The 14,669-nt window shown below is 39.2% G+C and overlaps 1 protein-coding gene across 6 annotated transcripts in view; it reads left to right on the forward strand.

The window, feature by feature from the left end:
* The window catches only part of HIBCH (3-hydroxyisobutyryl-CoA hydrolase), a 157,298-nt gene that overhangs the window by 43,592 nt on the left and 99,037 nt on the right, over positions 1-14,669 (forward strand). For all 6 annotated transcript variants that reach the window (XR_004273258.1, XR_004273257.1, XR_004273259.1 and 3 more), the window contains one exon: positions 13,249-13,389. Coding sequence is in view for 3 of the 6 variants with exons in the window: in XM_032292635.1 (XP_032148526.1) it covers positions 13,249-13,389 (141 nt within the window). In the remaining 3 variants the exon portion in view is untranslated. The remainder of the gene's footprint in view (positions 1-13,248; positions 13,390-14,669) is intronic.

A 14,669-nucleotide genomic window follows, 5' to 3' on the forward strand; every position in this document is an offset into this window, starting at 1 on the left:
ATTCGATCGCCTTACTGCTGTGTCCAGTTTCCATTGGCTGGAACAGGACCTCACATTCTATGCTTGACCAGATTGGCTAAAAAACCTGGAAATTTCCCAAATAGATAAGGAGAAAGAAGATGAGGAAGAAGAGGAAGCTAGTCAGGAGAAGGTCAGGAGGGTTTCCAAATGGCATGCCCCAGGGTTTGGAGCTTGCCCAGTGAGACATTGACCACCTGCAGAGTCTGGCCTGCAGATCTTGACTCAATGATGGATAAATGAATGAATGTACTCTTACACCATTACAGCGATTCAAGTGGGCTAGGGATGGTCATCGGCTGCTTTCAGAGGGCAGAATGCAGCCAATTGACCAAGACCCTCTGTCCATCCACACATTTATTCTGTCAAGATTTTACAACAAAGGTTTTAAGTCAACACACTTGTGTATAATCAACATGGTTAAAAGAGTGGTCTTCTGAATGCTAAAAACCTTAGGTTCTGGGCCCAGAGTAAACACTGTTAACAGGTAACTCCCCTTTGATCTACCCAAGAGGGCCATCCAGCTCAAAGTTTACGTGAGGAAACAGAGTAGAGACAAAGAGATGTGGGGTAAACAGACTTAAACTGGTAAAGCCTCTTATCTTTCCTATCTTTTCTTTAACGTGGACCTCCCACTTTCAGCCTGTCCCAGTAAAACCTTTTGGCCTTCCAAAAGGTTTGAGATGTAATCTATAACTTTCCCTAATATTTTCCATAATACTTTGCCAGCCACCCCAAGTGAATTCCAACAGCCAAGTTCTGTTCAGACATGCTGAGTCAAGGTAGCTGATTTAAGATGTAGCTGATTTAGAGAATATATATAATGGATATATGTTTATGCTAATAGTGGATAATGGCCATAGAGCAAGAGATCATAAATCCTTATAATGTAGTCTAAGATATAAACTTTGAAGAACTTTCACATCTCTCACAATGTAGTTATCTGAAAAATGCAGCTTTTTTAGTCTATCTGTCTTCTCATATGAGTTAGAGAGTTTAATCAGGGAAGTGTTATAGGTGTTATTAAGAAATAATTTTAGGCAGATAGAGAGGAAAAGGGGTCCTTGGAAAGTTTTCCTTTCTTTTAAAGCAGCTCCAGAAACGTTTCTTGTCTAGCAGGAAAGCCCTGGCTTTCCTTAGAGACGGGCAGGCAATCTTTGATATGCACATGCCAGCCATTAGAAACTGGGTCCACCCAAACATGGCAATTGCCCTCTTGCCTTTGCCCCAACATGTGCCTGGCAACATGGCCACTTCCATGTATCTCCACGTGTAGAATATCATGTTGCCCTGTATTTGCATATTAAAAGGCTAGAGTGAGAGGACCAGTATTTTCGAGGGCTCTGTGAGTGACACACCTGGTCAAACCAATCCCCTGAGCCCTATGCAAATCAGACACCACCTCCTTCAGTCTACTCATATAAGCAGCTACTTTTCCACGGCACATAGGGTCTCCTCTCTTGGCTTTCGAGCCCCCCCCCACCGTCTCTATACAGGAGAGCGTCTCCTTTCTTTCTTCTCCCTTCTTTCTCGCCTGTTCAACTCTCCACTCTGAAAACCACTCCACATGTGTCCATGTTGTCTTACTTAATTCACCTAACACAAGAGCCCTGGTGTTCCTACACTCATCCAAGCTGTATCATTTTGGTGCATAGGCTGGGGAGGGAAATTGATTCATCAGACTGGTGAGTATGGAGCAGATCACAACTTTAAATCTGTCCTTTAATCTCAAGGCTCTGTTCTAGCTACCCTGTCACCAGACTTTCTATCCGCATCGTCTCTTTCTCTGCGTGAAATGTGCAAGGATTTTTACAGTCTAGGAACAGCATTTTCCGCTTTCTTCCATGGTGAGGTTACTTGCTACCTCTTTTCTGACAAGCACGTAGCATTTCTAAGCCAACAGCATCACCTCATGAAAGTAAATCAGGCTCTAGGCCTCTTCTGGGAAAGGAAAGTTTCTGCCTTTAGCAGTTAGGAGTAAGATGTCCTCCTTAGCCAAATTTTAGTCTCGATATTGTCCTACTGGAAGGAAAGTGGCCATTTGATTCCTATGTTCCTTTAAGGCATCTATTCTATCTCCTATTAAGACAGTACTTAGTGAGGGGATTTTAAGTCTGGACGTTAACCGGAACCATTTTTCTATGGGTAAATGCTTTAGCATGGGCCATAATAGCAGGATATAGAGTTCAATCTAGCATGCTCCCTCCCGTAAGGGGCCCTTGCCCAATTCTGTGACTTTTCTTGAAATACATTTTTTTGGGAAGGCACACAGGCCACACAAGTCTTGGAGGTCAAAGGGAAATAAAAGGCAGAGGACTAAGATCGCTTGGGGACAGCGTGACTAAGGCCCAAAGGTTGAGTTCCTCTGGTGCCATGGCTTGGAGGGCCACACCTGCAGTCATGGGCAGCACATTTAAATGGGTGCCAGGAATCCAGGAACCACAGAAATAGTTGGGGGATGCCCTCTACTGTTTTCGTCTCCACCCTGGATCACATACTGAAAGGAAGGAGACTGAAAAGATGCTTTTATTCTCATTTCTCTTTCTGTCTTTTTTTTTCTGAGACGGAGTTTCGCTGTTGTTACCCAGGCTGAAGAGCAATGGCGCAATCTCGGCTCACCGCAACCTCTGCCTCCTGGGTTCAAGCAATTCTCCTGCCTCAGCCTCCCGAGTAGCTGGGACTGCAGGCACGTGCCATCATGCCCAGCTAATTTTTATATTTTTAGTAGAGACAGGGTTTCACCTTGTTGACCAAGATGGTCTCTATCTCTTGACCTCGTGATCCACCTGCCTTGGCTTCCCAAAGTGCTGGGATTATAGGCGTGAGCCAGCATGCCGGCCTCTCATTTCTCTTTCTGAGTAGGTAACGGATCGTCTTTAACATGCACTCCCCTGGAGTGTATTTTGAAGCACAGGGACTCCTTCAACCTTGAAACTTTGAAGAAAAAGTGGATTATTTTCTTTTGCACAAGGATATGGCCTTTTTACTAGACCTTTGCCAGTGTTGCAAGATCAACCCAGCTCTTGTAGCAACTATATTGGGCAGGCCCAGGGAAAATAGTTCCCTAAAATTAAAAAAGTAACTTTCAGGGAAATCATCTGAGCGTCCCCCTTATTTGGAGCCCCTTCAAGTTCCCTTCTCATTGCAGGGCCTTAGGCAATGTAAAGGGAGACTTAGGCTGATTTTCCGACAACCCTGATAGGCATATAGAAGAAGCTTTCCAAAATTTAACTCAGGTATTTGATCTCTCATGGAGGAATAACATTCCGAAGCCAAACCCTAACTGCAGCTAAAACAGGCAGTTCTGCAAGCAAAAGAAAATTTTGGAGATTAGCAGTATGTCTCATATAGTAGGCTAAACGGGAGGAGAGAAAATAAGGAAGGCAAAGAAATAGGGGAAACACCATTCCCAATAGGAAAAGAGGCAATACCTCTTGACAACACTAGTTGGAACTCCTTTCTGTGGCATTTTTCCTTCTTTTGTGGTTTAAAATGGCTTCTCTCTCTTTTATAATTTTTTTTCCAACCTGGGATAAGTTAGTTTTCCAAACCTTAAAATGGTTGGCTTAGAGTTAAGGTAGGGGGAAGGGAACCCAGAAGCCTGATATGCTGGCAGAAGGGTAAAAATATCTTACTAGTCGAGCTTTTGGCTTTTCTCTTCCTGTGTAAACCGGTAAAAGGAATAATAAGTATCATTGTTTATATTCTCTGTAAATTTATAATTAATTAAAAAGGATTTGTGAGGTTGGCCTTAAGCCGTAAACAATCTGGTGTGCTTTGCATGTCTTTATGGTTCTGTTAAAGAAAAGGTATCTTAGGTTAGGATGTAGGCCCAGGACCTCATAAGCTTGCTGTTCAAGCCAGCCCAATAAAACGGTCAGTAGGCCAAAATCTTGTAGCCTTCAGCCGCATGATTCCTAACCCATGGTTTCTAATCTTAGAGCTAGTTTCTTGGTCTGGTCTCCAGGCAAGAGGGAAGTATATCTTAAGAAGGGGCTGTCATCATCTGTGTTTCAGACTGTACGCTATAAGTCAGGCTTCTCCCAAAGTTGGTTCAGCCTATGCCTAGGGATGGGCAAAGACAGCTTGGGAGCTGGAAACAAAATGAAGTTGTTTGGGTTGGATTTCTTCCACTGTCTCGGTCATAATATTGCAATAACAGTTTCAAAAACTGCTTATCACCCCTTTAACAATACCTGGTATTTTTAAAGTAAGTCATAACCTGATTAAGGCTTGTTGGTTTCACCTGTGAGGTTACCTTTTGTGACTTTCAAAAGCCAAAAATCTTAACTGCTTGGCCTGGCTAAAGTTAAGTAACAAGGGATTTAAAAGGATTTTCTTAAAGAGCACTCAGCTTAATTCAGAGTGGATATTCAAGTTATAGGTATATTTAAAAGCCTCTTCTCAGTTGACTGAATTATTTTTCTCTATTTTTTGTCTTAACCACTCTTAATGCACTCATGAGAGGCCCTAAGAGAACTTCTGATAGCATAGGACTCCTTGGGAGAAACAGAGGAGGTGCCATAGACCGTTTTGGGGAGGAAAAGAAAAAAAAACAAACCAAAACCCTCTGTTTCCCTCATGTAATCTCCAAAATTAAAAGCAGAGTGTTCCCTCTCAACATCAAAGGCTCTGTTCTGTTATGCATTGTGTCTACCGTTTTAAATTTTGGGGGTATCAAATTACTTCACATTATGAGAGAGATTTGGTGTGTAATAACTAGGTAGAAAATACACTGTAGGGGATGGCTAATAGTAGTTATAAATCAGAGAAGCATGCTCTTGGCCACATGAAAAATATGGAAACATCCTCACCCCTACTAAGAGTTGAGACTCCTATGGGGGATGGGCTAATTACAAAATAAGCCAATTGGCTTTGGGTTGCCTTGCAATGAAATGCATGATAGAAGCACTACACTATCTACTCCCATAATATCTATGTGGTCTTTTCATAAATTGAGCATGGAATAACGGCATGGCAGGTAGGTCTTAAGACACTAATCTGCCCCTTAGTTAAAAAAAAAAAAAAGGGTTATAAAAGATTTGTGAAGATTTTACCTCATGGTCAAATTGGTTAAGATTAGATGGAATGATCTATATGTGGTTTCATTTAAACAAATCGGGGTTAACATTGACAAACTAATGTAAGGGTAAAATTTGGCTTTGAACAGGATTTTCATGTCATAGTAAAAGGTAATGAAAAGTTTTTGCCTTTTGAGTCATCATTTTGGCAAAATAATTTATGGAAATCTGGAAATTGTCCTTTGTGATGGCTGGCTTTTTGGATGGTTCAGAGGGCCCCTGAAACATTCAGAAAAAAGGTAAACAGGATTATTTGATGTGTTTGGTCACATGAGATTGCCAAAATGATGTCCAATCTTCTTCAAGTTATATTTTGGTGAATAATACTAATATATGTTAATGATCTATAAGGTTTCATTTAAACAAATTGGGGTTAACATTAATAAACTACTGCAAGGGTAAAATTTGGCTTTGAACAGGATTTTCATGTCATAGTAAAGACTAAGGAAAGGTTTTTGCCTTTTGGGTCATTTTTGCACAATAAATAATGTATGGCAATCTGGAATTCTGTTTCATAACATCAAGTGTTCTAAACCTCTGACATTTAACAGGTGTCCCAAAATCAAACTTCAAGTTTCAAATTTGTCCTTCCTGGTGCCTGGGTTTTTGGGTGGTTCAGAGGGCTCCTGAAACATTCAGAAAAGAGATAAGATTATTTGACATGCTTAGTCACATGAGATTGCCAAAATGATGTCCAATCTTCTTTAAGTTATATCTTGGTAACATATTAGTTAATACTAATATATGTTCCCAAATTGTATGAGATTTCTAAAATTCTAATGTCTAACTATATGCTGTTAATCATAATTAAGGGTAAAGTTATTGTAAACCACAAAGATAAATACACTTCTTTGTCAGTCATGTTTTCAACTGTAACTATCCTGGAAATTTTGTCATTCACAGACAATTGTTATCTGCTTTGTTCTTTCTCAAAAGGGTTTATAATCAAGCTATATTAAGGACTTTAACAGGTGCTCTCAAATGCAGGTTTTTAATAGCTTTGAAGATTGTAATATTGGAATAGAGAAAATTTATGGGACTAATACAGAACTGACATATTCACAAATATCAAGCAAAACAAGAGTTAACTAAGTGGACTGCACTCAGAAAGTTAGAGCAAGCCTCTTAACTTTTGTTTGGAATATTGCCAATCCTTGTTTTGTTTTTCAGAGTCAAGGAAACTTACTTTAAACTATTTATGGCCCTTAATAATTGAGTATGGTATACTACTGTGAATAAAATTTGGAGCATTATTATTTTTCTCTGCTTGGTTTCTCTAGAATTTGAAGACTGTCTGTGATTACTCTTACGGCAATATAGTTGTTTGCATCAGTGCAGTAAGAATCCATGCTTCTTTGTCAACAGGACACAATTGGGAAAACTGGTTATTTTACTAAGGTTTTGACTGAAAGGGTGTGTTTCCCTTAGGGAATCAAGCTTGACATGCAGAGCCAATAAAAGGAGAGAAGTGGCCTCATACCTTGTCTACAGTCCCTACACAGGGTTTCTAATCTGTTGTCAGTAAAGAATGTCACTTTCTTACAGCTATGGGAGCTCCAAATTTATCTTGGGACCTCAGGAGAGGATCACCCAATTCACAGGTGTTTGAGGACATAAATCCATGGCTAGGCTCGGCTCTACTAGTTTTAACCTGAAATTCCTTGTGGGTCAGAGTTTCATCAAAGCCAATCCAAAGGTCTATGTAGAAATAAGCATTCTTGCTGCACTTTATGCAAATAATCAGGCCAAGTGTAAAGTTTATTCTGTGAACAACACACATGACCCCATCATAATTTGTTTTTTACCAAAAATGACTGGAGAAATTGTGCTCCAAAGCTTATCATACCTTTGTCATTAAATCCTAGTGTTGTTAATTGTTTTAAAGCCTTTTGCTTACATTTTAAACTAACCTGCTTATTCCTGTGAATCAAGTGGTGATCTCCTGCAGCTTGGAACTAACAAAAATATCTGAATCAGTATACTAGATCTGGCCAATTATCCTGCAAATTCTGCCAGGGAATAAAAGTGAGTAGGGTGTCCATAACCCAGAGGTTTCTGTGTTTGGGAAAATAAAACCATGGAGCTTCATAAACCCCCAAAGAGAAATTCTATGTCTTGGCAAGTAACATTATAGATGAAAATTACTACACCACACTTGTGGGAATTGCTATACTCATTCTACTGTTTGCAATAGAGTTACAGATACTTAAAGATCAAATCAAAATTATTGACAGGCTCAGGGAAAATGCAGGCTTCAGCGTCAAGTGGCTACAATCCCTCTTTGAATGAATTCCAGTCGTTTTTATGGAATTGGTTAACCCCTTCATTAAGCCTCTCTTGCTTTTATGTCTTGTATCAATATTTGGACCCTGTATGCTCAATACTATAACTTGAATTGTTTCCTCTTACCTAAAAGCAATCAAACTCCAAGTGGTGCTGCAAACTGAACCAGTGGCATTACCACTGGATGGACATGCCGTTCTTCAGAGGCCCTCAGATTGACCCCAGGAGGAGCCCTAGCTGCTGTTTCCCATTTAATGCCCCTTTTCAGCAGAAACTAGCCAGAAAGAGTTATGGTCCAAAACCCCCTAACATCAATTAGGGTGATATCTCCACAGGAGGGAATGTTATAGGAATTATTAAGAAATAATTCTAGATAGAGAGGAAAAGGCATCCTTGGAAAGTTTTCTTCTCTTTTATAGCAGCTCTAGAAACGTTCCTTGTCTAGCAGGAAAGCCCCTGCTCTTAGAGCTTGCATGCAACCTCTGATATGCAAATGTAGGCCATTAGAAACTAGGTCCACCCAAACATGGCGACTCCCACCATTGTTCTCTTGCCCTTGCCTCCACATGTGCCTAGCAACTTGGCTGCCTCCCATTATCCCCATGTGTGCGGAACATCATGGTGCCCTGCATTTGCATATTGAAATACTAGGGTGAGAGGACTAGTGTTTTTTTGCAGGCTCTGTGAGTAACATGCCTGGTCAAACCAATCCCCTGAGCCCTATGCAAATCAGACAACATCTCCTTCAGCCTACTCATATAAGCAGCTACTTTTCCATGGCACATGGGGTCTCCTCTCGGCATTGGAGCCCCCCTCCCTCTGTTTCTGTACAGGGGCGCTGCTGCTTTCTTTCTTTTCCCTTTCTTGCCTATTAAACTCTACTCCTAAAACCACTCCATGTATGTCCATGTTGCTTTGTCTAATTCAGTGTGAGACAGGAGCCCTGGTGTTCCTCCACTCATCTGAGCCATATTAGAAGTAGAACCACTGTTGAATATTAGGGAATAAATGACTTATTATGGGAATACAATCTTCCGCAGTAGTGACAAAGCTATTAAATGGTCCAGGAATGGGAGTTGGAGGATCAAAAGAGTTATTCACTCTCCTTCCTACTCACCTGCTGGTTACAGGTGGGCAGCAGGAACTTGCAAGAAAATCTGGGAGGCAAGGCACTTCCAGCTGCTGGAGTGAGACTGTGAAGGTGAGGTGAAGAGACTGAGAAGTGGTAAAGTCTTTGTCTGCTGGTGGACCTGGGCAAGCTGGTTGCAGAGCACAGAAGAGGAAGGACAAGCTGGAACTTGCTGGCAGTTTCAGAGAGTAATGGCCGCCGCTTCACTTCCAATTCCAATACTGATGTAGATTAATCTTTTGACCAACTCTAATTTACAGCCATTCAGATAGACAAGTGTCTGATATTTGACAAACCTGACTAAAAGAAGTGATGACAAAAGGATTCCTTATTCAATAAATGGTGCTGGGATAACTGGTTAACCATATGCAGAAAATTGAAACTGAACCCCTTCCTTATACCATATACAAAAATTATCTCAAGACAGATTAAAGACTTAAATGTAAAACCCAAAGCTATAAAAACCCTGAAAGACAGCCTGGACAGTATAATTCTGGATATGGGAATGGGCAAAGATTTATGACGAAGATGCCAAAAGCAATTGCAACAAAAGAAAAATTGACAAATGAGATCTAATTAAAGAGCTTCTGGACAGCAAAAGAAACTATCAACAAACATACAACCTACAGAATGGGAGAAAACGTTTGCAAACTATGCATCTGACAAAGGTCCGATATCCAACATCTATAAGGAACTTAAACAAATTTACAAGAAAAAACAACCCCATTAAAAAATGGGCAAAGTACATGAACAGACACTTTTGAGAAGAAGATACACATGCGGCCAACCAACATATGAGAAAAAAAAAAAAGCTCAGTATCACTGATTGTTAGAGAAATACAAAACAAAACCATGATGAGATACCATCTCACACCAGTCAGAATGGCTAGCATTAAAAAAACAAAAAATAACAGATGTAGTGTATGGCCATACCACCCTGAACATGCCTGATCTCATCTGATCTCGTAAACTAAGCAGGATTGACCCTCGTTAGTACTAGCCGGGCACAGTGGCTCACGCCTATAATCCCAGCACTTTGGGAGACCAAGGAGGGTGGATTACAAGGTCAGGAGTTCAAGACGAGCCTGGCCAATATGGTGAAACATGTCTCTTCTAAAAATACAAAAAAAAAATTAGCTGGGCTTGTGCCTGTAGTCCCAGCTGCTCAGGAGGCTGAGGCAGGAGAGTTGCTTAAACCTGAGAGGTGGAGGTTGCAGTGAACTGAGATTGCGCCACTGCGCTCCATCCTGGGCAACAGAGCAAGACTTCGTCTCAAAATAAATAAATAAATAAATAAAATAACAGATGCTGGTGAGGTTGTCGAGAAAATAATGTTGATGGGAGTGTAAATTAGTTCCACCATTGTGGAAATAAGTGTGGTAATTTCCTCAAAGAGCTAAAAACAGAACAATCATTTGACCCAGTAATTTCATTACTGGATGTATATCTAAATGAATTTAAATCATAACACCATAAAGACACATGCGTACATATGTTCACTGCAGTGCTATTCACAAGAGCAAAGACAATGGAATCACCTACATGCCCATCAGTGGCAGATTGGATAAAGAAAATGTGATAAACACACCATTGAATACTATGTAGCCATAAAAAGGGACAAGATCCTGTTCTTTGTAGGTACGTGGAGGTTCCTGGAGGCCATCATCTTTAGCAAACTAATGCAGGAACAGAAAACCAAATGTCGCATGTTCGGCATGTTCGCACTTCTAAGTGGGAGCTAAATGATGTGAACACATGGACACAAAGAGGCAAACAATAGACACTGGGGCCTAGTTGAGGGTGGAGGGTGGGAGGTGGGAGAGGATCGGAAAAAAATAACTATTGGGTACTAGGCTTCTATGACAGTCTGTACAATAAACTCCCATGACATGAATTTATATAACCTGCGCATGTACCACTGAACCTAAAAGTTAAAAAAATCCTTAACAGTATTTCCTAGCATTTAGAAAAATAAAAACCATGCGTATCTATCTGTAAAAAAAAAAGTGTTGTCAGACTGTTTTTCTCAGGTTCTGTAATAGTTTATCCTTCCACAGTACATTTGTTTACTTATACTCAACATAAGAATGTATCAGGCTTGTGTTTGTGTGTGTGTGTATATCAGACTTTTTGGTCATTGTCAATGTGATTACCAAATATATATTACTATTGCTAAAGTTTTGATTTGAATTTCTCATTAGAGAATCTCAGTGAGAAATTCAAATGAAATTGAAAAGACGCAACTTTGTCTGTTGTTGAATAACTGTTCCTGTAACTTTAAGTGAATATAAATGATTTTTATTTTTGTTTGATAATTTTAACAAAACTTAACTCCAATATTTAATATGCAACTTGACTTCATGAAGAACTTAATATATAAACATGTTACTTAATGCAGTCAAAAATGTATTTCTAGGTTTCATTAGATAGTTTTGCTAATAAGTATGCTGTTTAGTTTTTATTGGCCTTCTCCAGTTAAAATTTTCCAATTTCACCTTTCGATTGTACATTGCACACTATTCCCATGCAAGGTTTTAAGTGTTGTCTTTACTTAAAGGAACAAGTAAGAATGGTGGTGCCATCTTTGACAAACCTGACAAAAACAAACAATGTAGAAAGGACTCCTATTTAATAAGTAATGCTGGGAAAACTAGCTAGCCATATGCAGAAAACTGAAACTGGACCCCTTTCTTACACCTTATACAAAAATTACCTCAAGTTGGATTAAAGACTTAAATGTAAAACACCAAACCATAAAATCTCTAGAAGAAAACCTAGGCAATACCATTCAGGACATGGGCGTGGGCAAAAGCTTCATGACTAAAACACCAAAAGCAATTGCAACAAAAGCCAAAATTGACATATGGGATCTAATCAAACTAAAGAGCTTCTGTACAGCAAAAAAAACTGTCATCAGAGTGAACAGGCAACCTACAGAATGGGAGAAAATTTTTGCAATCTACCCATCTGACAAAGGGCTAATATCCAGAATCTAGAAGGAACTTAAACAGATTTACAAGAAAAAAAAATCAAGTAGAAGAGGGATATGAATAGACACTTCTCAAAAGAAGACATTTATGTGGCCAGCAAACATGAAAAAAACTCATTATCACTGGTCATTAGAGAAATGCAAATCAAAACCTCAGTGAGATACCATCTCTTGCCAGTTAGAATGGCGATTATTAAAAAATCAAGCAACAACAGAGGCTGGTGAGGCTGTGGAGAAATAGGAACACTCTTACACTGTTGGTTAGAGTGTAAATTAGTTCAACCATTGTTGAAGACGGTGTGGCGATTCCTCAAGGATCTAGAACCAGAAATACCGTTTGACCCAGCAATCCCATTACTGAGTATATACCCAAAGGATTATAAATCATTCTATAAATACACATGCACATGTATGTTTATTGCAACACTATTTACAATAGCAAAGACTTGGAACCAACCCGGATGCCCATCAATGATAGACTGGATAAAGAAAATGTGGCACATATACACCATGGAATACTATGCAGCCATAAAAAAGACTGAGTTCATGTCCTTTGCAGGGACATAGATGAAGCTGGAAGCCATCATTCTCAGCAAACTAACACAGGAACAGAAAACCAAACACTGCATGTTCTCTCTGTTAAGTAGGAGTTTGAACAGTGAAAACACATGGACACAGCGAGGGGAATATCATGTATTGGGGCCTGTTGGGGGGTGGGGGATAGGGGAGGGAGAACATTAGGACAAATACCGAATGCATGCAGGGCCTAAAACCTAGATGACGGGTTGATGGGTATAGCAAACCACCATGGGACATGTATACCTATGTAACAAACCTGCACATTCAGCACATGTATCCCAGTACTTAGAAAAGAATGGTGGTGTCAAGAGTCCTAATGGTTGGACATAGCAGAGTCCTGGGAAACCACTGTATAGTTAAAACTGTGTTCCTCACAGGTGTTTTATTAATACTGCAAAATACATGAGTAGTGAGACCTGGTGATTAAGTTATATTGCGAAAGGCCTTAAGTCAGTGTACAGGCAACTTCTTCACAATTATTAAGTCTGTCATAATCTGGCTGCAAACTACTTACTCTGCCTATCGTCTCATCACTCATTTCCTCAACGCAGTCTTTGTTCCACAAATGTTTTAACATCTTAACATTTTCAAATAGTCATTGCTTATGGCTTAGCATGTGCTGTTTCCTCTGCCTGGAATTCTCGCCTCGCCTTTTTCTTGGGATACGTCAAGCCCCAACTCAAATATCACCTTTATTTTCAAGTTGACCATAGCTACAATAGTCAGAATTATTTGCTCTTTCTTCTTCTTTGCTTTCTTAGCATGTAACATAGAGTTTGATATACAGTAGTAAATTAAAAGATTTAAGAGTATTTCAGTGTCCAAGAAATTCCAGACTGGGCTCTATGATAAGTCAGCTTATTCAATTAGCTCTGAAATAAAAATTTAAAAATTTAGGAGGTGTGCACTTTGGAATTGTTTATCTATGTAATCTAAATAACTTTAGAAACTTTAGACAAGTTTCTAAAGTTGAGCTTTGGAATTACATGATTTGCTTTGGAATTGCTCATCTATGTAATCTGAATAACTTTAGAAACTTGTCAGAAGTACCTAGTTACTCATTCCTTTGGTTATCATTAACATGTAAGATTTGCATTTGATATGTATGTTTTGATGTTGGTTTGTGATAAAAACTTAAGAAATTTTGTCATAATTCTTTGTTTATACAGATAATGTCCAAGCACACAGATGCCACAGAAGAGGTACTATTGGAAAAAAAAGGTTGTGCAGGAGTCATAACACTAAACAGACCAAAGTTGCTAAATACATTGAATGTTAATATGATTCAGCAGATTTATCCACAGCTAAAGGTTTGTAATTTTCTTATAGCAATTATATGGATTTTTTTTTTTAGAAGAATATCATAATAGGACATTTCTGGTATTTTCTCTCATAGAATCACATGTTGCCCTGGGATGTGTGTTTAGCTAAGCCCCATTGATTCTTGAGGCTTCAGTGCTTCACCTGTGAGGTTATTCTTGAGCATCCCTGGTGATGAGGAGTTCGATGCCTCCTGAAACAGAATCTTTGACTTTTATGTAGCACTGATTTGTTTGCAAGTTTCTTTTTGTGTTCTGGCACTCTGCGTTTCTCTGACCTTTAAACCAGTGATACTGGCTCTGCCTCTGAGGGCATGAGTACAAATCTAATTTGCTTCCACATGACGGCCTTTTCATTTGAAGACAGCTGCTTTGAAACTGCTTGTTCTGCTTTTTCTCAGAGAAGGCCATAAACTTTTCTATGTGAACAGCATGGGATAGTAGAAAAACAGGACTTAAAGTCAGACTGGTTTGAAACTTGGATTTCTATTAATTAACTGTGTTATTAACTGTGTAAGCTGAGAAAGTTAAGCTCTGTACCTCACTCTCCTCAGCTCTGAAATGGGGATGATGATATGTAAACATTAAGTGAATAGACTGTATAAGTACCTAATACGTTCTGCTATGTAGATGTTGAACAAATACTAGTTTTCCCCTGGCTACCAATTCTTTAATTCTCATTTGATGAATCTGTCTTCCATTCTTGTGTTTCTGTTTGAGATACCTTTATAATATGTCAAAAATGTGATATATAGAAATAAGCCAACTGTTGCAAATTAGAGTTGGACCAGAGTGGAAGAAATTAGAAATGTTCATGTTAGAAAACTTCTCTATTAATGTAATTAATGTAGTCCAATATTGCATGAACCTTTTGGACAATCACATCTGTTCAGCTACATCTTCCTTGTGCGTTACATATTTATTCTCTAGTAGGGGTTGAACATCCTTATTCAAAACACTACAAAATTAAAAAACTCTTTAAGCATCGACATGACTCCACAAGTGGAAAATTCCACACCTCCCTCTTGATGACTCGCAGTCAAACACAAGTGCACAACACAATGTTTGTTCAGCATCCCTAAGGGAAAATTAATTACCTTCAGGCTATATGTATAAGGTATATATGAAACATAAAGGAATTTTGTGTTTAGACTTGGGTCCAATCCCCAAGATATCTCATAATGTGTATGCAAATATTCTAAAATCTAAAATAGTCTGAAACACTTTTGGTCCCAAGCATTTCCTGTAAGGGATACTCAACCTTAGATCTA

The sequence above is a fragment of the Sapajus apella genome, unplaced genomic scaffold (assembly GCF_009761245.1).
Source record: "Sapajus apella isolate SASKATOON/1434 unplaced genomic scaffold, GSC_monkey_1.0 scaffold28, whole genome shotgun sequence".
NCBI classification, from domain to species: Eukaryota; Metazoa; Chordata; class Mammalia; order Primates; family Cebidae; genus Sapajus; species Sapajus apella.